A 22,174-nucleotide genomic window follows, 5' to 3' on the forward strand; every position below is an offset into this window, starting at 1 on the left:
AGATGGTGGGGATGGTTGCACAACAGTGTCAACGTGCTTGATGCTGCTGAACTGTGCACATAAAAATGATTAAATTGGTAAGCTTTTGATATGTATATTTTACCACAATTTGGAAAATGGTTTTAAAAAAGATTTAACATAAATCCTATTCAAATTCTTTTTTTAGAGGAGGGGGCAGAGGGAGAGAGAGAATCTCAAGCAGACTCCTTGCTGATTGTGGAGCCCAATGTGGGGCTCAATCTCATGACTCTGAGATCATGACCTGAGCTGAAATCAAGATTCAGACACTTAGCTGACTGAGCCATCCAAGTTCCCCTATTCAAACATCTCCTAACACATCCTCTGATGTTGCCACTATCCTGATAGCAAAGGCAGGAAAGATGCCCCCAAATAGAAAAGTACAGGCCAATGTCCCTGATAAATATACAGTCAGAATCCCAAACAAGATACTAATTCTGACAACACATTCCAAGGATTATATACCATGATCAAGTGGGATTTATCCCAGAAGTGCAAGGCTATATTTTCAACACACAGAAATTAACCAGTGTGATGAGGAGGAAACCCGCACATGATTATCTCAATAGATGAAGAAAAAGTATTTGACAAAATTTGACACAGTTTCATGATAAAAACACTTAGCAGACTCAGAATGGAAGGGAGTTTCTATCACATGATGAAGGGCATTTATGAAAAGACTACAGTTAATATTATACTCAGTGGTGAAAGACTAAAAACTTTTCCCCAAATACCAGGAACAAGACAAGGGTGCCCACTTTTTTTTTTTTTTTTATCACTTCTACTCAACATTGTGCTGGGAGTCCTAGTTAGAGCAATTAGGCAAGATAAAAAAATAAAAAGCATCCAAATTGGAAAGGAAGAAGAAAAACTATCTCTATTTGCAGATATATGGAACATCCCGAAGAACACACACACACACACACACAGAGTACTAAAACTAATAAATGTATTAATCAAAGTGTCAGGATATAAAATCAACATGTAAAAATCAGTTATGTCTCTATGTACCAGCAATAAACAACCTGAAAAGGAAATTAAGGAAATAATTCCATTTCTGGTAGCATCCAAAGGGACAAAACACCTAGGAATAATAAATACCCATGGAAGTGAAAACTTGTACAGTGAAAACTGCAAAAATATTGCCAAAATAGGTTAAAGAAGACCTAATGGAAAGACAAGCATGTCCAGGGATTAGAAGACTTAATATTGGTAAGGTGGTAATGTCCCCACAAAATGAGCTCCAGATTTGGTGTGATCCCTGTCAGAGCTCCAGTGGTCTTTCTACAGAAATGGAAAGCTGATCCTTAAATTCATATGGGATGGCAGAGGAGCCCCAGATAACAAAAAATCTTGAAAATTAAAGACCAAGTGAGAATTTGGGGAATATAAATAATAGTGAAAGGGAATATAAGGGAAGGGAGAAGAAGTGTGTGGGAAATATCAGAAAGGGAGACAGAACATAAAGACTCCTAACTCTGGGAAACGAACTAGGGGTGGTGGAAGGGGAGGAGGGCAGGGGGTGGGGGAGAATGGGTGATGGGCACTGAGGGGGGCACTTGATGGGATGAGCACTGGGTGTTATTCTGTATGTTGGTAAATTGAACACCAATAAAAAATAAATTTATTAAAAAAAATAAAGACCAAGTGAGAAAACTCACATTTCCTTATTTCAAAACTTACTATATAGCTACCATGAGTCAAAACAATGTGGCTGACTAGACACTTTTTCAGAGAAGACATATAGATAGCCAACAGGTACATGAAATGGTGGTCAACATCACTTATCATCAGGGAAATGCAAATCAAAACCACAGTGACCTATCACCCCTTTAGAATGGCCCATCATGAAAAAGACAGGAGATAACAAGTGTTGTCAGAGGTGTGGAGAAAAGGGAATCCTTGCATACTATTGGTAAGAATGTAAATTGGTGCAGCCATTGTGGAAAACAGTATAGAGGTTCCTCAAAAAATAAAAAATGGAACTAGGATATGATCCAGCAATCCCACTTCTGGGTATATATCCAAAGGAAACGAAAATAGGGTATTGAAGAGAGATATGCATGCCCATATTCATTACAGCATTACTCACAATAGCCAAGATATGGCAACAACCTATGTGTTCATCAACAGATGAAGTGATAAGGAATAATGGAATAATGAAAAATTATTCAGCCATGGGATAAAGGGAAATCCGTCTGGCATTTGTGACAACATGGATGAATCTTGAGGGCATTATGCTAGTTGAAGAAAGCCAGACAGGGAAAGACAAATACTGCATGGTACAACTTATATATGGAATTTTTTGTTAAAAAGTCAAACCATAGAAACAGTAGAAGAGTCATTGCCAGGAACTAGAGAGTTGGGGAAATAGGGAGAAGTTGGTAAAAGTACACACGTTCAGCTAGAATATGAATAAAATCTGAGGATGTGAAGTAAAACATGGGGACTGTAGTTCATAACACTAGATTATATAATTGAAATTTTCTTTTTTAAAAAAATATTTTATTTATTTATTCATGAGAGAGAGAGGCAGAGACACAGGCAGAGGGAGAAGCAGGCTCCATGCAGGGTGCCCGATGTGGAACTCGATCCTGGGTCTCCAGGATCAGGCCCTGGGCTGAAGGCGGCGCTAAACCGCTGAGCCACCCGGGATGCCCTAATTGAAATTTTCTAAGACAGTAGAACTTGAATAGTCTACCAAAGAAAAATTTGTGATGGATGTGTTAATTAACTAGACAGTAGGAATGCTTTCATGATGTGTATGTATGTATATATACCACAATATGCACTTTAAATATCTTATAATTATATCAGTTATTTATTTCTCAGTAAAGCTGATGAGGTGGGAGGGGGCGCAGTATGATATTGGCATAAAGATAGACCAATGGAGTGGGATTGAGATTCCAGAAATAAATCCAAATATCTATGGACAATTGATTTTTGACAAGGATGACAAGGCTGTTCCATATGGAAAGAATAAGAAATGATGAAAAGACAACTGGATGTCCATATGCAGAAAAATAAAGATGGACCCCTACCTCACCCCATATACAAAAATGACCCAGAATTGATGAAAGATGTAAGTATAAGAGCTAACACTACAAAAGTCTTAGAAGAAAGCATAGGGGGCAGATCTTCATGATCTCAAATTTGTCAAAGGATTCTTAGATTTGACACCAAAATCACAAGCAACAAAAGAAAAAAATAAACTGGACACTCAAATATTTTTGTGTGTCAAAGGGGATTATAAAAATGTGAAAATGCAATCTAAGGAATGGGAGAAAATATTTACTAATCACATATTTTATAAGAGGATAATATCCAAAACATATGAAGAACTTTTAGAACTGAACTACAAAAGACAGCCCCCCCTAAAAAATGGGCAAAGAATCAGAATAGAAATTTTGGAGAAGATATACAAATGGCCAACAAGCACATGAAGATATTCAACATCTTTGGGCATTAAGAAAACTCAAAACTGCACACTTGCTTCACACTCACTAGGGCTGGCTATAATAATAACTTTTTTTAATGGGAAATAACCAACATTGGCAAGGAAATGGAGAAATAGTAACTTTTGCGCATCATAGTGGGAATGTGAAATGCAGCAACTTCTGTGGAAAACAGTTCGGCCAAAAGGTGGAAACAACCCAAATGTCCATCAATGGATGAATGGATAAACAAACGGTGGTCTATACCTACCTTGGAATGTTACTCAGCCTTAAAAAGCAATGAAGTTCTAACACATGCTACAAATGAATGGATGAGCCTCAAAAAATCATGCTAAGTGAAAGAAGCCAGGCACAAAAGGTTCTATATTGTATGATTCTTTTTATATGAAATATCCCAAATAGACAAGCCTATAGTTGCAGAACAGAGATTGTTGCCATGGAATGTGGGGGGGGGGGGGGATAAGTGAGTGATTACTTAAGGTACAAGGCATTCTCTGGGGTGATGAAGAATTCTTGAAACTAGAGAGGTGGTTGTGTAATGTGTGAATACACTTAAGCCACTGAGTTATACACTTCAAAATGATTAATTATATGTTATGTGAATTTCAAGTCAATTTAAAAAAGAAGAAGAAGGAGAGAAGCTGAGCTTTTGTCCAGAGTCTAAACTACTAGAGTCCAAACTGCTGACTACAAAGTCACGGTTTCCTTGCTGGCTAGCTAAGAGGGGAAACCGATGGTCATGGGAGGTGGGGCAGAAGGGGTTGTAGACATGAATTAGGGTTGGAGCAGCAGAAGTAGGGAGCAGGAGGGGCTCAGGTTTATTTGCGGGATCTAGAACCCTGGGGTAGGAGGCTACTGTGGTGGGTGGTGACGGTGGTGGCATCGTGGAGGCCCAAAGGCTGTGGGGGAGCAGGGCTGGACAAGCTCTAAGTCAGTGGCCTCTGCTGCTATGATGGTTTTGCACACAGACTTTGGCTGGTGGGTGAGGGCTAGGTAGAGGGCAGGCTGAGGTCTCTCTATGTCACCCCTTTTCCTTCCTGTCCTGCAGATGTTGAACCTCTTTGTGGCCGTGATCATGGACAATTTTGAGTACCTTACACGGGACTCTTCCATCCTAGGGCCTCACCACCTGGACGAGTTTATCCGGGTCTGGGCTGAGTACGACCCGGCTGCGTGGTGAGTGGCCCCCGTGCTCCGTGGTCCTCAGGGTGGTCCATGCCACGGATCTTGCGACAGGGCTGGGGGGCTTCAGACCTGTGTCACATGAGGCATCACCCTCAGGTTTTGATGGGGCCCACATAGGGTGGTGCTGGGTCCCCCTTGAGGTAGCGCTCTCCTTCTCATGCCCACAGTGCTTTTACACAGCTCCCTGGGCTGAGAAATGCTCTGAGACCCTCAGTCCAGCACTTAGAAGGTTCCAGGGGGTCTGTGAGGCTCAGGGCTCTTGCTGAATAGGAGTGTACTGTCCCCTCACAGGTCTGTCACATGAGGGGCATGGAGGGCTCAAGGGAAAGGGTGTAGACACAGCAGGAGGGCCTTCCCTTGGGGCCTCACTGTCCTCCTGAAGCTTGGAAGCTTTCATGGCAGAAATAACATTTTTTCCCCTGATGGGCTCAGGCCTCTCCCTCTCTGCCATCTCCCTCAGGAACAGGAGCCAACATACACCTCTGTGTCCCCAGCCCAGGCTGTAAATAGCAGGTGCTTGGTGAACTTTTACTGAAATTAAAGGAGCTACCAGGAAGGGTCTAGTACGTTGAAGACCCTTTGGTCACGTTGGGAAAGGTTTACTGTGTTGCATTAAGTGAGAGGTGGTTCATTTCCAGACAGAGCAAGTGTGTCATGAGGGGACTGGCTTGGGTTAGAAGGTGGTTCTGTGATCCGTGGGAGAGTCCTGCACACCCAGGACATACTCTTATCCTCGGGGCTAGCAAAGCAGCATGGACTCGCCATCTGCCCATTTGTCTGTTCCTTCATCATGCGCTCCTTCACTTGCTTATTCATTCATTCACTCTCTCAAGCAGATACTTGAGTAGTTACTCAGGGAATGCTCTCTGCAAGGCCAAACACAGGACATGGAGGGGCCGAGAGACCTGGCTGCTGGGGAAGACACAGGCTTGCTCACCGCCTCGCTCATGGCGAGCGATCAGCAGACCTGAATGTGAATGCACAGTGCCCCAGTAAGCGGGTGGGCATCTGTCCCTTCCCACGCTCCAGGGGAATAAGACTGTGGAGATGGGGTGTGGCCACTTCCCAGCTCCTCTCTCTGAGGCTTCCCCGCCTGCCTGTGTCCCCCTCACACAGTTCTGTGTTGGGCCACCCCTTGCATGGTAGAGACCTGGAGAAGATGGTCGGTGTCCTCACGGTGAGGACCCCACTGCCCACAGAGTGCCTGAGCTTCTACCTGTTTTCTCCTAACCTGAAGCAGCATGGGGATTGCTCCAGAGCTCTCTGGCCCTCAAGCTCCTGAAACCTGGAGCTTGGCTGGGATCCCTCACCCTCCTCACTCAGCCTTCCTAGGGCCACTACCCTATCATGTGAGGGTCCAGAAGGTGCTGTGTAAGACCCTTCCCTGGCGGGGCAAGCCCCAAAAACCACTGGCAACCCCAGCAACCCTTGGGCATTTCCATGCCTGTAGTGTCTCTGAATGTTTTCCATTGTAGTGAAAATTTTACAGTTTTTGCATAGTGCAGAACAAGCATGGCTGTTATTTATGTTTCATGGTGTAGGTGACCGTTTTTGTGGCCTTGGAGAGTCTTGTCATTTTGCTGATGCATCAGCACATTGGCCCTGCAGTGCCCAGGCTCATTCTGGCATCCACAGGCTCAAGGGTAGGCATGGGTTCTTTGGTCAGGAAGGCCTAGTCAGGTCAGAGGGCAGGAGAGACTCTGAGTAACCCTCAACCCAAGGGCAGGGTCGAGGCTTGTTCCAGGAGTGTCATTTGGACTGTGGTCTCAAGAGATGCTGCTAGTTCTAGACACACTATTTCCAGAGGTTGTGTTGCAGAGATACAGAGATTCTGTTTGGGATTTGACTTGGACTTAGAGACAAAGGCAGGTCAGTGCAGGCCTGTGAAGGGGGAAGACTTGTCCCCAAATCTTTACGAACTGTAGACCCAGGACTTCTCTTAGCCCAGCAACGGGTGGAGCAGAATTAGGGCATACAGCAAATGGACTTGGGCCAGACTGTGTTTTTGTGATGGTGCACAGGGGGCTCAGACTGTTTCCCAAATCCAGAGTTCAGACAATGGGGCCTCTCTGGAAGGCAGAGGCCACTGGGAGTGTGGTAGAGAAAGTGCTGTGGAAGGAGTAGACAGCAAGTATAAGCCTTACCCCAGACGTGGCATCTGCGAAATAGCACATAGGACCATGGTCCAGAAGTAGCATGGATGTGACCCACAGCTAACGCTCAGACTTGCTGCCCGCACATGTGGCCTGGGCTGAGAACATAGCTCACCTCCTGATGGCAGGGCCTAGGGGAAGGCCCAGCAGAGGCAGCTGAGGGGACTGAGTCTAACCCACATCCCAGGCAGGAGCAAGGTTGCTTCCAGGCAGATGTAAGGATATGTTCATCTTTATATCCCAGGGGGCCACTCTGCTGTCTCCTCATTCTTGGAGAGACTTAAAAAATAACTAAACTTTGTGAATTTCCCAAGCTTCCATATGTGTATGTGTGTGTATATATGTGTATGTTTGTACCTGTGTGGCTATGTGAATGTGTGCACAGGTGTATACGTGTGTGCATATTGTATACGGATGTGTTGTGTGTATGCATACAGGTCTGTGTATACATGCGGCTTGTGTGTTTGCATGTGTGCAACAGAAATACATGCGTGCATGTGTGCACAGGTACGTGGTGGTTTGTGTGTGCACATACGAGCATGCACACCTGTGACTGCAAACATGTGAGTGCAGGACATGTTAGTGTGTATGTGTGTGCTTGTGTGTGCACATGTAAATGCACAGGGCATGTGTGTTTGTGCACGCACGTGTGTGAATGCATGTGAGTATGGGTATGTGTGTGCACACGTGCTGTGGGGAGATGAAGAAGGCGTGGGGTTGTTGCTTTCTGGTGCCGCCTTCTCCCATCCTCCCTGTTGTTGCTGCCTCACTTTGTGTGAAATGTAGACTTGAAAAGAGAATCACAACCACACCTGTGAGCAACCTGTCTACTCATCTTTGTGTTCATCCATCTGTCCAGTCAACATTCCTGAGCATGCGCCGTGTGCTGGGGACCGGGGGTCTGTAGGTGAAGTGAGCACGTGCTCTGAGGATGCTGAGTCCGGCAGGACAGTGGGAGAATAGAGGGGCTGTAGTATGAGGCTGGGGGTATTGGAGGAGGGACAGACCCCACCTGTCTGGTGAGTCAGAGGAGGTGGCATTTGAGCCAGACTTAAGAGGGCAAGACAGATTGAGCTCTAGAGAAGGGGATGGGGCCAGGGGTGAAGGGAAAGGGGTTTGATTGTGTCTGATGGAGAAGAGAGTGCAAAGGAGCTGGAAGGGCAGCTGGGACAGGTTGAGGAGGTCTTGAAATTTGGGATAAAGAAATATCTTTGACTTTGTTTTATGGACAATGAGGACTGTTCTTGAATTGGAGTGACAGTATTGTGCCCCCACTTTCCATCTGGTGCCATCTGAGGGATTTGATGGTGGAAGAGAGAAGATGAACCCAAAGGGCAGGCTGTGAACTGGGTTGAGTGATTATTGGGGCTGGGGCTTCACCATGCTTTCTGACCCTTTGGGTCCCATGAGGTTAGCAGGCACCTTGGGTGAGGCCAAAGTGGGGTTTCCTCTTTCTTCCCTCTTTTCCAGAAGTAATTTGGAGCTGATTAGACCAAGGGGTACAGTACAGGAAAGAGAAACATCAGTGTTGGCCAGGGTGCCCACCCTGGGACAAGGGGGTTCTTAGCTGGACCAGCAGATTCCAAGAGATTTGGGAGGTAGGGACAGTCAGGCATGGGGTTTCAGGCACTCAGGGAGCCAGAGTAGGGGCTGCCAGAGAGGGTGGGTGAGCAAGGCCCCGGGAGAGACAGACCAACAGTTTCAGTACGTGCACAGTGGGGGCCTGGGACAGGGGCCGGCACTTGTTCTGTTATGGCGTGTGTCCTGCCTGCATCAGGCTCTGGAAATCATCTTGGGATTGCCATGCTGCCAGGGGCTTTCCAAGCCCCGGGATTCCCTGCAGGGAGCTGCCTGTCCAGCCGCCTGGCTCCTCTTCCTGTCGCAGGCTGGGTGGGCGGGCGGGACGGGCTCATCGTGCCTTGGTTGCCATAACCTGTGACATTTCCTTTCCAGTTGCCGGATTCATTATAAGGATATGTACAGTTTGTTGCGTTGTATTGCGCCACCCGTTGGCTTAGGGAAGAACTGCCCTCGTAGGTTGGCCTACAAGGTTTGCAACTTCAGAGCCTCCATCCGACATACTCTTCCCTGCCCGAAACGCAAACACAGCACACACTCCCTGCCTGGTTTGGGAATGATGACACCTCACCTCTCTTTCCTCCCGTCCTGCCCTGCCCCGCACTCCAACCTCCTGGACGCTTTGGTCTCCCGTCTAATCTCCCCACCCCTCCAGCTGGCTGGGGAGAGGCAGCCTTCTGAGGCAGTACACACGAAGCTTTCTGGCTGGGCCTTGAGGGTAGGGGTCGGCTGTTGGGTGGGAGCTGGGGGCCAGGCCCTGCCTGTGCCAAGGAAGCAGCTGTCTTACCTGGCTTTGCCTCCAGGCTCTCAAGGGTGGGCTAACGGTCAGACAGGCTGGAGGCCGCGGGCCCCAGAGGAGGAGGGCTTGGGCACGCGCAGACCAGGAGCAGCTGCCCCTCCCAGTCTGAAGAGCCCAACAGCCCGAGGGTTTCTGGTCCCTGTGGGAGGAGAGGACAGAGGGAGCAGAGGCCCAAAGGCAGGCCCGCTTGCTTCACCTCTGGATGGATCCACGCAGCTGAGGCTGGAAACCCTGGGAGGAGGGCCACAGCCTGGGGCAGATGTGCCTGCCAGGAAAAAGTTGTCCCTTTTCTCTCCTGGGTGGCCTGAACCCAACCGTCTCTGGGACCCCAAGCAGGTCCCATAGGCAGGTGTCCCCAGGGGTGGAGGTGAGGCTGCAGGCCTGGTGGCCTGTCCGTCTCGGGAAGACACAGTCATCGGCCCCTAGACACCTTCCTGGATCTGGAGCCTTGTCCTGTTGGTTGGCCCCGGCCCTGTCCCTGGGGTGCTGTCAGGAGGGTGCAAGAGTGGCTCTAAGCCACATCCCACCCCAGCTGCCCACCGTGCCCCCTCCTCCCCCCACCCTCCGCAGTCTCCCATTTCCTGCCCAGCCCTGACTCCCAGCAGCAGCCCTGCCCTGGGCGGCCTCGGGCGTCTCTGGGCTTGGAGCAGGACTCACCCGTCAAGTTTGTCTCTAGAGCCTTGGGGCTCCTTGCAGAACAGCGTGGCTCCCGCTCTAGTTTTCTGGCTTGTTTTAGATTTTTTCTCTCCACTTTTTTAGCCTCTAGGCTAACTTGGAAGCAAATTGAGCATTAAGGCAAGCTGATGTTTCTGCCGTGGTTCTCAGGCCGGCCTCATCGGTCATGTAATTCTGTCTGCCAGCTCTCCCGGCATGGTGAAACAACTCTTTTCTGATTTGGCATTATCTGTGGTTTCTAAAAGTGTAAAATCAGAAGTTGACAACCCAAAGCCGCCCCGATGCAGCCCTTCCTCATCCCTCCATGTTCATTAGCTCAGATGTCACCCCTGCCCGCTGCCCTGCGTGGGGCTGGAGTGTGGAGGTGAGGCTGGGAGGGGCAAGGAGGGGATGAGTCAAGCAGAGAAAGTCCCTCATTTTTTTGTAATTTGACGTTTGGCATTTAATCTGACGCTGGTTAACTGGATCTGTTTTCTTGTCTGCTTCCTCCCCCCACCCCCTCCTGCCGCACCCCTCCTGTGGACCCCACCCTGCCTCTGCCTCTCTGGGCCGGGTCTCCAGTGGGCGCATCAGTTACAATGACATGTTTGAGATGCTGAAACACATGTCCCCACCCCTGGGGCTGGGGAAGAAATGCCCTGCTCGAGTTGCATACAAGGTAGACCCCACCCCTGCACCCCGGAGGCTGGCTGTGCTGGGCTTGTCCATCTGTCTGTCTGCCGCTCTGCTGTCTGTTTCCTCCTTTTCTCTGCTCCAACCATGTCCTCTACCTCCTCAGACAGAGGGACGCAGATACCGTGCCTCGTCCCTGCAGGTCTGCCCCCTTTGAGAGCCCCTGTGAGGCTCAGGAAGGTGGAGCCAGAGCCCTTCATCTGCCTTTTCTCTTTTCTTTCATTTCCTGGAAATGAGGGGACAGACCAGCTGTTTCTGCTCTGGGCTCAGGATGGCACTTGACTTCTGTGTCCCATAAGTGCCTGAAGAGGGTGGACTTACCCAGCCCTCAGGGTCTGAGCCTGGGGTAATAGGGGCCTGCAGGGCCTCTGGTACCCCTGAGGAACTCACTCCCAGCCCCGCACATGCAGAACCTCCCCAGGCCTGGGCTGCTGTCAGCCTGAGGAGAAGCATCTCCAGGGCCTTGTAAGTGCCACTCTGTTATGAAGAAGGAAAGGGTGCCAGGGAGAGGCGTCCTGCTGTCATTCCTGGGGCTTCTGAGGGCTGCTGCTGGGTAAGGACAGCTTCAGGGGCCCAGGTGCTCCCAAGCTCCCTCCCTCTGTTGCTGAGGAGCCTAGGAGGCTGAGCTGCAAGGAGGAGGTAAACTGAGGGCATCTCCAGGCCTCCCTCCTCGGGGGGTGAGCAGGTCACATGGTCCAGCCCCAAGCCTGCTCCCACCTGCCCATGTACCCTCAGTCACCACACCCCCACCTTCCATCCCTCTAGCACTGCCCCCCCCCCACCACTGCCCCATACCCAGAGCCCTCCTGCAGCTCCTAGAGCTCCCAGAAAACAGCCAGCCCCAGTCTGGCAGCTCCACCGGCATGTGTCTGGGGCTTCCCCACCACCGCCCTGTCTCTGAGCGAGCTTCCCACCAGAGCCTTCATCTCTCTGGTTCTGTCCATGCTGCCTGTCTCTCTGCTCTCGATCTAGGCCTACCTCTGTCACCTGCCTCAGCACAGCCTATGGGAGCTAGTGGCTCCTTTGAGCCACTGGCAGATCCCTTTTATGTCTTCCTCGGCCCTCCCCTGCCTGGCATGTATGTTCTGCCTGCCTGGAGGCCTGCATGCAAGGCTGTAGCTTTGTCCCCAAGAAGGAGAGTTCTGTCCACTGATACCTGAGGCCAGGTTGGGCATGCAGGGCCCTGATGGGCTAGCCTTTAGGGTCCCTCCCCAGCGGTACCAGCCAGTTCCACGGTTCTGGTCATGACTAGACCAGAGGAGGCATGGATGGGCCTGGGGAGCTAGGGAGGGTCCAGGAGATGTGCAGAGTGCTGTGACCAGGAGGGTCTAGGCCCAGGGCAGAGACACGTGTTTACTCTGGTCTTGCCCTGCTTCTTGAGATCCCAGCCCCTCTAGGGCCTGGGCAGGCCGAGGAGAGCCTCTGGTGAAGGTGCCCTGGACAGAGCTCTCTTCTCTTGGAAATCACCTGCTTGCTCCTCCTTGACGCTGGTGCCCGACTCCCTGACTTCCCTGGAGAGGAATCCCTCTTCCTCTACTATTGCCATCGGTGCTGGTCTACAGGGACACTGCTCTGGAAAGCCGATTTTCCTGGTGTGCGTCACACAGGTGATGTGTGAGGTCCTGGGACCATGATTGGATGTGCCAAGTGGGGCTTTGCCAGCATTCAGGGGGGCAGAGTCTGGGCCCATGTCTCTAGCCACCCAGTCTCTGTTAGGCTGAGGGTTGGATTTGGGGCCAAAATACTGGTGGCAGGGCTGGGGGGTCCTCCCCAGAGGGAAAGAGATGCTGCTATGTCACAGGATGCAGTCTTGGCAGAGGGTAGGCAGACCCCAGGGAGAGACCTTGTGCCCCCATCTCTAGCTCAGTCTTGTGGTAGAGGACAAGACGCTGCTGTGAGAAGATAGTGGGGTTGGCTCATGGTGCCCCTAGGGCTACCTTGCCAGCTAGGTGATCTCCCATGCTGAGGACATTCCAGACATATTCCAGACAAAGTATTCCAGGGATACTTTTATTCCCGGACATCACGTAAGTTCTCAGAGCCTCAGGCTCTAGGCAGCTGCTGGCTATACCTAGAGGTCTGTGGTATAGATACATCTGTCTCCAGCTGTTCTGTCCTTGAAAGATGAGAAGAGGAAAGAGGCTGTTCACCTGATGGGGAAACAGGAGGCACAGCAGCAGGGCACTGGCCCCAGTCTGGTCCGGAGTACTTTTACTCCTACATGGTGGCCCTGAGCCTCCCCTCCCAGACTTCATGCTGGCCCTGTGCAGTCCCATCTATCCCAGGTCCTTCTGACTGTAAGGTGCTGGATGCCTTTGGGGAGTGGCATCAGATGTCTCTTGCTGGCCCTCTGGCTGGGAGGTGTGAGACACAAGCCTTCCTGGGGTGGGGGGTGCCTCACTGGAGCCAGAACTCAGAGCTGTGCTCCTGGCTATCCTGCCCGCCTCTTGTCCAGTACTCCAGGCTGCAGGTGGAGATGGCAGAGCTGTGGGGACAGGGGTCTTCCCTCCTGTCTATAGGCTATCCCAGGGGACCCCAGGTTCCGCTTTACAGCCCAGACCCCTTCCTCTTCAGCCCAGGCCACACATCCCTTATTCCTGCCTTGGGTAGGGGTCCTTCTACCCCTGTTCTTTCAGAGGGATCCAGGCTTCTGGCTTGGTGCTATGTGACAATCTTCACCCGGTCTTCTATTTTTCTGCAGCTAGGAGAATCCTCAGCTCCAATGAGGGTGGGGGCCCAAGGGTGAGTGTGAATGCTGGCAAAACTCCCAGCCACCCAACCTTGCTTGGGCCTGGGCACCTGCAGAAGCTGCCCCTAGGAGGCCAAGCCCAGCCTCTAAGGGACTCAAGCACCTTGTAGTCCTGTGGTGGAGGGACCCTGGTGGGCCTGGCCCTAACCTGCTCCCCTTGTCCCTAGCGCCTGGTTCGTATGAACATGCCCATCTCCAATGAGGATATGACTGTCCACTTCACGTCCACGCTGATGGCCCTCATTCGGACCGCACTGGAGATCAAGCTGGCTCCAGGTGAGCAAGGCAGCATCTGGGGAGGGCACCAAGCCAGGGCTGGGCAGTCTCACTCCAGAGCCACCCCAGGTGGGTGTGCAGGGAGGAGGATGTGGAGGCTTGCGTGGAGGGGACCAAGGATAGCTGCCCAAGGCACCTCTGTTGGCCGATGACTCCATTCCCCTGATAACCATCTTGCCAATGAGCATTGTAATTATCCCATTTTCATGTGAGGAAGCTGAGGTGCAGTGAGGTTAAAGGTTATCCAGAGCTAGAGCATGTGCAGGCACAACATAGCCTGGCCCGGGTTCATCTGAGGCAGCACCCTTCCCCAGGGTGGAGAGTCTGTGTGCCTTCTGTCCACTCCTTGTAGTGAGCCCAGTCCCTGTCAGGTCCCCTCCTGAGCTGACAGGACTGTGCCAAACTAGGAGAGGACAAACCTCCAGTGTGTCCTCTCCACCTTCCCCCTCCTGTGATGACTACTGAGAAAATTAAAGCCACCAAAGGGAGTGTGCACTGTCCCTACCCCCACACCGCCCTCCTGGCTGCGCCTGTGCCCTTGAGCTCAGCCATTTCGTTTGCAGTGGATGAGTCAAGGCCAGTAACCCCCACCCCCACCTTGCATTCTAGTTCCTGTTCTCATCTACCCAAAGATGTCACACTGGAAATTCTGCACCCTGCTTCTTTCCCTGCCTGTTTTTTTTTTTTTCCTCTATTGGATAATTTGTGTCAACAATGAACATGGTATTATCTCTCCCATCTTTAGAAAGTTTTCTTCCCCCTCCATTTGCTTCTCTATTTTTATTCTTCCCTTCCTCACAGCCAGCTCCTTGAGAGACTGGTCTGTATTGTCTATCTGGTCTCCTGTTTAGGCTGCAGTTGGGCTTCCCCTGCAGCGCTGCTGGAGCTGCTCTCATTAAGCTGTGCAGGGACGTCCACATGCTCGGCCCTTACCATGGCTATCCACAGCTCAGTCTTTCCTCAGTTGTCACATCCTTCTTTTGTGTTTCTTGTTCTGTTTTCTCATGTCTCCCACCCTCTGAATGTCACTGTTCAGTGACATTTCAGACTGTTCTCTCTGCAACCGTTGTCATTCCTCAGACTGTTCTCTTTGCAACCGTTGTCATTCCTCCTATTCTCATGGCTTTAAATACTGTGACTTCTAACTTTGTGTTTTTAGTGCAGGCAGCCTCCTGAAGACCTGCATTCTCCTGTGAGGAGCCACGTGAGAAAAGTTATTTACTGTCTCCACTTGGAGGCCCAGTAAACATTCCAGAGGTTTACTTGCCCAGACTTGATTGCCAGATGTTCCCCATGATACTTCCCAGAGTTGATTGCCAGATGTTTCCCATATTTCCCATCTCCATCAGTGGAAACCCTGTTCTTTCAGTTAGTCACTCAAGCCAAAACCTTTGGAGTCATTCTTACCTCCTCTTTTTTCTTTTCTTTACCCCAATTTTGATCCATGTCTCGTCTCTTGTCATGTCTTCTGACTCTGCCTTCAAAATACACCAGAATATGATCACTTCTTTGTCTTCAACCACTGCCAGCTCCTGGTCCAAACCACTGTATCTTGGGCCTTGACTAGATTGTTGCTGTAGCTTCTGATCAGTCTGCCTCTGTTCTTGTCTGCCTTCAGCATAACAGCCAGAGTGATCATGTTACAAATCAAACCAATAAAATTAATAAACTGGCTAGACCGATCAAGGAAAAAAGAGATAAAAATAACCAATATAAGGAATGAGAGAATACCACTGCAGGTCCTAATGCCATTAAATGGGTAGCAAGGAAATTTTATGAACAACTTTCCATCAATAACTTCAACTTAAATGAAATGGAAGAAGTCCTTGACACCAGCCATCAAGTTCAATCAAGAACAGAGAACATGAGTAGGTTAAGAAAAAAAAGGAAGAGATAATCTGAGTAGCACTATATTTATTACAGAAATTAAAATATATAGTTAAAAGCCAAACAAACAAAGAAACAACAAAGCAAATCCCAGGCCCAGTTAGCTTCATAGGTGAAGTCTACCAAACATTTAAGGAGGAAGTAATAATACCAATTCTATATAAACTTTTCCAGAAAATAGAAAAAGAGAAGGTATTTTTCAACTTACTGTATCATGCTAAAATTACTCTGATACCAAGATGAGACAAAGACATTATAAGAAAAGAAAATTACAGATCAGTATCCCTCATGACTATTGGCACAGAAATATTCAACACAATTTTAACAAACTGAATCTAACTATACTTATCTATTTGCTTGATGACAAAAGTAAGGTTTATCCCAGAAATGCAAGTTGAGTTCAAGTTTAAAAATCAATCCATATAATTTAATACATCAAAGAAGTAAAACTACATGACCATCTCAATAGATGCAGAAAAAGCATTTCACAAAATTAAGTATCTATTCATGATTTTTAAAATTCTGCATCAATCTGATCAAGGATACCTATGAAAAACCTTCAGCAAATCATACACTTAACAAAGAACGACTGACTCCCTTTCCCCTAAGATCAAGAACAAAGGAAGGATTTCTACTGTCACCATTCTTGTTCAACATCATACTTTATGTCCTAGCCTTTGCAATAAGTTAGGAAAAAGAAATAGGAGTCAATACCAGTTGGAAAGGAAGAAATAAAATAGCTCCTAATAACAATTTACATGATTATGGAGAAATCTGAAAGATTGTAATAAATAAGTCAATAAAATGGAGGCATCTGCAGGCCAAGGAATGCCAAAGATGGCTGTGAGCCACCAACATCTAGAAACTGGCAAGGATGAATTCTTCACTAGAGCATTTGGAGGAGGCATAGTCATGCGGACACCTTGATTTTGAGCTTCCGGCCTCCAGAACTGAGATAGTACATTTCTCTTGTTTTAAGCCATTTTAAAAAGTTACTAAAACTAATACACAATAATAGCAAGGTCACAGGATACAAGGTCAATACACAAGAAGCAAATTATTTCTATATATTAGCAATTAACAATTGAAATGGGGAAAAGTTCCATTAAAATCACACCAAAAACATGAAATACTTCTATGTTGCTGGATAACTCTAAAAAGTATGTATGTGAAATTTGTATGTTGCAAATTTCAAAACATACACTGAAAGAATCAAGACCTAAATAAATCAAGCACTGCATAATCTTCACACATTTGAAGACTCCATATTGTCATGATGTCAGTTCTTTCCATACTGATCAATAGAATAAATGTTAACTCAATCAAAATCCCAGCAGGTATTTAGGTAGAAATGTACAAACTCGTTCTAAAATGTATGTAGAAAAGCAAATGAACTTGAATAACAATTTTGAAAAAAGAATGAAGTTGGAAAACTTACTCTACTTGAATCAAAAGACTTTCTATAAAGCCTGTTAACTGAGATGTGTGGTATTGGTGACAGGACAGAGACATGACTCAATGGAACACAATAGAGACTCACACTCCCATTGCCAGTGGATTTTTGATGAAGTTGTAAAGGCAATTAATGGAGAAAAGATAATTTTTTCAACAAACGGTACTGGAAAACTTAGACTGCTTTATGCCCCCCCCCCCCAAAAGAAGGGAAAAAGCTTGACATTTAGTGTTTTTGCTTGGGCTGCCATAACAAAATACCATAAATGAATGGCTTAAACACAAAAATTTATTTTTCACAGTCTGGAGGGGGAAAGTAAATCAAGGTGCCAGGAAGGTAGGTTTCATTCCTGGCCCTGTTCTCCTGGTTTGTAGGTGGTCACCTTTTCATTGTGTGCTCACATGGTCTTTCCTTGAGTGCATACAGAGGGTGAACGAATTCTCTAGTGTCTTGTCTTATAAGGACACTAACTCTATGGGTCAGGGCCCCACCCCTATGACCTAATTTCACCTAATTACCTCCTTCTAGGCCTTATACAATCAAAATGAGCATTCAAATTTCAACATGTGAATGAGGGGAGCACCCAGTGCAGTCCATAGCACATACCTTCCACCTTGTACAAAAATTAACTTGAAATTGATCATAAACATAAATGCAAATGTGAAATTGTAAAACCTCTAGAAGAAAACACGAGAAAATTTTGACAATATGGAATTTGACAAGGATTTTTTAAGACACAAAAAGCATGAGCCATAAAAGAAAAATTGGTATATTGAACTTTATCAATATTAAAAACTTTTGCTCTTCAAAAAGACATTTAAGAAAATGAAAAGACAAGCTAAAGCAGTGGTGAAAACATTTTTGAAACATATATCTGATATAGGATCAGTTTAGAATAGATAAAGTGTCTCACAACTTAGCAATAAGAAAATTTAACAACCCAATAAAAATGGGCAAAGATTTGAATGACATATCACCAATATATATGTATATATATATGGAAGGCAAATAAACACATGTAAATACACTCAATATCGTTAATCATTAGAGAAATCCAAAATGAAGCCACAGCACGATAACACTACATGGTTATTATAATGGCTAAAATACTCTTTAAAATGATCATACTAAGTCCTGGTGAGAATGCATATTGTGAAATTCTTGTGATCCTAGTTTTGGCAGTTCCTTACCATGGCTCAGCCATCCCACTCCTAAGTTGGAAGAAGAGAAAACATATACCCACATAAAAACATATATGCAAATATTTACAGCTTTATTTCATAATCACCTCAAAATGTAAGCAACTCAAATGTTCAAAAATGGTGAATGAATAAACTGTGGTGTATCCATACAGTAAGATAGTACTCAGCAATCAAAAGAAACAGACTCCTGATATGTTCAGCAACATGGATGAATCTCAGATGCATTATGCTGAGTGGGCAAATCCTACTCAAAAGCCAATATACCCTGTGATGTCATTTGTGTGATATTCTGGAGAAGACAAAACAACCAAGATAGAAACACACCAGTGCTGGGATGGGATGGGATGGGATGGGATGGGATGGTAGGAGGCCAAGGGGTCAGCTGCAAAGGGAGCACAGAGGGACTTTGGCAGTGGTGCAGTGGGTGTACCATGTCTTGATCGTGGGGGTGGAAACATGGCTTTATGCAATCACCAAAATTTGTAGAATGGGATAACTGAAAAGGGTACATTTCATTGTATGTACGTTAAACCATAGTAAATCTGATGCTTAAAAAAATCAGTATTTTATCTGCTTAGCACCCTCCACTGCTTCCCCTCTCAGCATCTACTCCTTGCACCACACTCCCACCTCCATAACTAGGCTTTTGTACTTCCTGGGCCCTTTCTGCTTTCAGGGTCTTACACATACCTCCTTCTCGTGAGACCTTTCCTAACTCCCCTGTCCAAAATTGCAGCCCTCCTCATAGTTCTCATCCATTCCTACTTGGCTTTTTCTTCATCCAACACACTGGATTTTTTGCTTACTGCCACTTTGTTGTTGATTCAGGCCACATGGTGCCGTGAAGGCAGCTCTGTTGCTTTTGTTCCGTCACCCAGAACAGCACCTGGCCTGTGGTGGGTGTTCACTCAGTCCTCCTGAACAAGTGGATGAATGGGTGGGTCAGCAGCTGGACCGCCAGGGCCCACGTGCACATGTCTCTGGGCAGGTGCCATCAAGGGGGCTCTGACAGCTCCCCTGGCACTGCTTTCTCCTGCTTTGTGCTTCCTGCTAGTGCCATCCTTGCCCCATTTCCCCCCATACAACACCTGTCCCTGCCTGTTCCCCGAACGGGGCTCTGAGACGGCTCCTAACATGTCTCCCCCTCCACACCCTTGTCTGCCCCCACCCCAGCTGGCACGAAGCAGCATCAGTGTGATGCAGAGTTGAGGAAGGAAATTTCCTCTGTGTGGGCCAATCTGCCCCAGAAGACCCTGGATTTACTGGTGCCACCCCATAAACGTAAGTGAGGCCAAGAAATTCCCCTTGTTCACCCCCTTTTTATATCCCACCCAGAGGCAGACCCGAGAGGCCTGGGCCAGGGTAACCTCATTACTAGTCTATCTAGACTTAGTTTCCACCTGCAGGGAAGATGGTCTTATAAGTGGGTGCATAGGGGCTGTGGGAGGGGACGGTCACCCACATTACTGGTGGGGGTTATACCTCAAAAAAATCCAGAGAAAATCAGGAGACTCCTACAGTTAGTGGTAAGGTGCTTAAAGATGAAACTCCATGCCTACTATATTGGAAGAAGATAAAGGGACCTGTGGGGAGAGTCAATGCACCTCCAGGGGGTATGCGCTCTGTGTCCAGAGGCACCACATGGGGACCGCATGACTTTGGCCAAGCCCCATGCCCCTGCCTGAGCATGTCCAGGAGTCCTCGTAGTGGGGGCTGTTTCCTTGCCTTTCCTCCTCTACACTCCATCCTGTTTTCTCTCCCTCCAGCCGATGAGATGACAGTGGGAAAAGTGTATGCAGCTCTGATGATATTTGACTTCTATAAACAGAACAAGACCACCAGAGACCAGATTCACCAGGCCGCGGGAGGCCTGTCCCAGGTACCAGGTTCCAGGATTTCCGAGAAGTAGATCTCAGGCTCTGCTACCCGCCCATTGTTTGACAGCAGGGAGAACCCACACCCTTCCTGGATATTGCACAGCAGGAAAGGAAGTTGAGAGGTTCTTGCTGTGGCCTCCCCTCCCCAGCCCCAAAGTCAGAAGCTCCTTACAGCCTGTGTGCTTTGCAATAGCTGCTCTCTTGATGGTACTGGGGGTTTCCTGACTTGGAGAGCTGGTGTTCAGGAGCAGAAGAAAAGGGGCTGAGAGCAGGTGACCTGGAGATGGCACTTTTTTAAGTGGTAGAAGAAAGAAGTTGGAAGACTACTAGAGGAGGTGGTTTGGGAGGTGTTGGGAGAACCCGATTACCCTGCGCACAGACAGGGATCAGAGAGATTCAAGCTGAGGGGTCCAGGATCATGATTTCTTCCACTCATGACTTTGGCCTGGGGCTTGGGGTCCCATCTTCCTGATGTCATGCTTCAAAGATAACTTTCCCACACAGCCAAACCATCAGTGACCCTATGTAGACTCTAGAAAGTTCCCTGGTGTTCAGTGCTTACAGGAACATTCACCCATTGTGGGATAGGAAGTTTCTGATGCCCACACCACCACCCTCCATTCCCCTGTCTGTTGTGGAAACCCATACATACCCCCCTCCCCTGTTGTGGAAATCCATACATACCCCCACCCCCAAGCCCTGAAATCTCCTCAGAATTCCTGAGAATTCTGGTCAGTCCGGGGTTCATGCAGCCTCCACCTGTGAATTCAATTTGATGAGATGAAATCTTTTTACCATTTGTAGTTGGATGTGGTTCCCAGATTTTGTAGGTAGGTAAACTGAGGCTCCAAGAAGTGAAATTACTCTCCTGATGTCATTCACAGGCCAGGTTGCAAGTGAGCCCCTTCCTGCCTCATGTGAAGGGCTGGGTGCAAGGCAGAAAGAGCCCCAACCTGTGCTGTGGGGTCAGGCCAGCTTTCTGACACAGCTGTCTCTGTCCTCAGAGCTCTTCTTCTCTGCATCCCTTCTGCAGATGGGCCCTGTGTCGCTGTTCCACCCTCTGAAGGCCACACTGGAGCAGACACAGCCAGCTGTGCTCCGAGGAGCTCGGGTTTTCCTTCGGCAGAAGAGCTCTGCGTCCCTCAGCAATGGTGGGGCCATGTGAGTACCCAGCCAGGGTGTGTGGTACAGGGAGGGGGCAGGACTCCTGGTTTCTCTACCTCCCAGAGAGGCCGCCCGCAGGCAGCACTCCAGGACAGAGAGCTCTCGGGTGCCATCACCGTTTTTGGAGACTGGCTCCACTGTCCACCCAAATAGTTCACTGTGCTGCCTGAAAGCTATTCCTGCCGGCTGCTGGAACGGGCTGTGGTGGACTCCAAAGCTAATTCCTGGGTGCCTCTGACAGTCAGTGGGTTAGACAGTTAGTGATTCCCACTGTTACTTCCCCATTGTGCATGCCCATTTCGTTATCTGGTGAGGAGCCTCTGCTTCTTCACTGACCTTTGGTGCCTGCTGACCACTGAGAAATTACTTGTTTCCACCTCATTCCCCACCCTATTCTGCTGATGGGCCTGTATGTTTTCTAGTCTTCCTAACTCCTCTAAGGATTTTGCCTCTCAGATCTCCACTCTGGTACTGATTTTTTAAGCGACTGCATTTTGTAAATAAGTTGGCAATGTCTTTCTTACCTATCCCCTAATTCTTGCCGCAATAATTCTTGGTAATGAACCACCTAAACCAAACCAAGTGTGGTGAAGTAACAGTCACCTATATTGCACCATGTATCGCTGAGGGGTGGTAGCAGGCAGGCCTCCCCTCAGCCCCCCGCCTCAGCAGCGAGGGTCCCACATCTATGAACATCGCATGGCCAAAGCAAACCACTTGCTGAGCCCGAAGGGGGGCTTGTTCTCTGCCTCATCCAGCAAGGGCTGAGGTAGGGGCCTAATACCAGACGGGGCACAGTGTGCATGGTTAGGAGAAAGATTTCTTCCTCTCCTGTACGTGTTTTGGATGTTCTTTTTTGAAGCCTGGTGATGGGTTTTGGGCTCTTAATCAGGTAGGTTTTGTTGAGTAATAAATTGTCCTAACTTAGTGGTGTTACCTTTTACACCACTGTTGGTAAGTGCCCAGCTTGGCAGCTCCTTGGGCCTAGGCCTGGGCTAGCTCCCCTGGGGCTGGTGGATCAAGGAGATGTC

The 22,174-nt window shown here is 48.3% G+C and overlaps 1 protein-coding gene across 4 annotated transcripts in view; it reads left to right on the top strand.

The window, feature by feature from the left end:
* Positions 1-22,174, top strand: part of CACNA1B (calcium voltage-gated channel subunit alpha1 B) — a 195,677-nt gene that overhangs the window by 166,433 nt on the left and 7,070 nt on the right. For 3 of the 4 annotated variants that reach the window (XM_077851627.1, XM_077851628.1, XM_077851629.1), the window contains 6 exons: positions 4,522-4,649; positions 10,425-10,521; positions 13,452-13,560; positions 19,276-19,383; positions 19,869-19,981; positions 21,013-21,140. In XM_077851627.1, the coding sequence (XP_077707753.1) occupies positions 4,522-4,649; positions 10,425-10,521; positions 13,452-13,560; positions 19,276-19,383; positions 19,869-19,981; positions 21,013-21,140 (683 nt within the window). The other variant, XM_077851631.1, reaches the window with a different exon arrangement.

This window comes from Canis aureus, chromosome 16 (genome assembly GCF_053574225.1).
Source record: "Canis aureus isolate CA01 chromosome 16, VMU_Caureus_v.1.0, whole genome shotgun sequence".
Taxonomy (NCBI): Eukaryota; Metazoa; Chordata; class Mammalia; order Carnivora; family Canidae; genus Canis; species Canis aureus.